Source organism: Rhea americana, unplaced genomic scaffold (genome assembly GCF_003343005.1).
Source record: "Rhea americana isolate MKP2758 unplaced genomic scaffold, rheAme1 scaffold_182, whole genome shotgun sequence".
NCBI lineage: Eukaryota > Metazoa > Chordata > Aves > Rheiformes > Rheidae > Rhea > Rhea americana.
In genome coordinates this window covers 1,701,870-1,702,839 of record NW_028185950.1, presented here as the reverse complement: position 1 = coordinate 1,702,839, position 970 = coordinate 1,701,870, and the positions used below count along the sequence as shown (strand labels likewise).

The 970-nt window shown below is 70.3% G+C and overlaps 1 protein-coding gene across 1 annotated transcript in view; it reads left to right on the top strand.

The window, feature by feature from the left end:
• The first annotated feature begins 124 nt into the window (after window positions 1–124).
• AUTS2 (activator of transcription and developmental regulator AUTS2) overlaps window positions 125–970 on the top strand; it is a 973,254-nt gene continuing 972,408 nt past the window's right edge. The window contains exons 1-3 of the mRNA XM_085302011.1: window positions 125–230; window positions 519–610; window positions 702–803. Of these exons, the coding sequence (XP_085158137.1) occupies window positions 125–230; window positions 519–610; window positions 702–803 (300 nt within the window). The remainder of the gene's footprint in view (window positions 231–518; window positions 611–701; window positions 804–970) is intronic.

Here is a 970-nt window from a genome sequence, read left to right as displayed (position 1 = left end):
GCTGGAGACTCACTGTGGTCCCGCTTCTCCCGCAGGGTCAGCAGAGGAGCGCGTGGAAGGGAAAACCCGGGGCTGCGGTGCCCGGCACTCTCCAAAGCGCTCTGTCCACTGACCCATCTCCGCCATGAAGAGGAAGGCCCCCGACTCGCAGGAGAAGGGTGAGGGYGCCAGGCCCCTGCCCGCGGCTCCCAGCAGCCCGCCGCCCGGCGCAGGTGGTGTTGGAGCAGACCGTGAGCGGTGGCAGGGGCAGGCAGGAGCTGCCCGAGTGCCCCGCTGCGGAGCCCGTGCTCTCCTGAGCCTGGGCTGCCCAGGCTGGACACAGGCGCCCGCCGGGACCCCCGTCCCGGCCGTGCCCCCATCCTCTGCAAACCCCATCGCGCCGTTGCCGCAGCTCCGGCCCTGACCGTCCCCCCGGCGAGGCTGGGCCAGGGCAAGGCCTGGGGGCAGCTGCTCAGGGATGTGTCCCCAGGCCTTGGCGGGCTGCTCAGTGCTGCTGGCATTTGCTCTSTCCCCTGCAGCCTGCATGCTGTGCCGCCGCGCAGATGTCAGCGCGGACGTCTGCGGGCCGAAGCATGAGAAAAGAGGGCTGTGTGTCCACGAGAACTGCCTGGTGAGCGTGCCCGYGGGCTCCCCCAGCTCGGCCCCAGCGCCGCTCTGGGCCTYGGCCACCTCCCGAGCTCTGGCTCTACCGTGTCCTGCAGTTCTCTGCCAGCTGGCTGCACCAGCGYGGGAGCAGGGAGGAGGGCATCTGCGGATTCCTCCCCGTGGACATCAAATGGAAAATAAAGAGCGCGGCGCAGAAGGTGAGGACGTGCCGGGGATGGGGAGGTTTGTGCGTGCGGAGGCTCGGGGCAGCTTGGCATGGGGYACGGGCAAGAGCCACCAGTGCCTCTGAGCAGCTCTGGGCAGCACTGCCGGGAGCGACCTGGCGCGGGAGGCGGCTGTGCGGGCTGGGAGGCAGCAGAGCGCA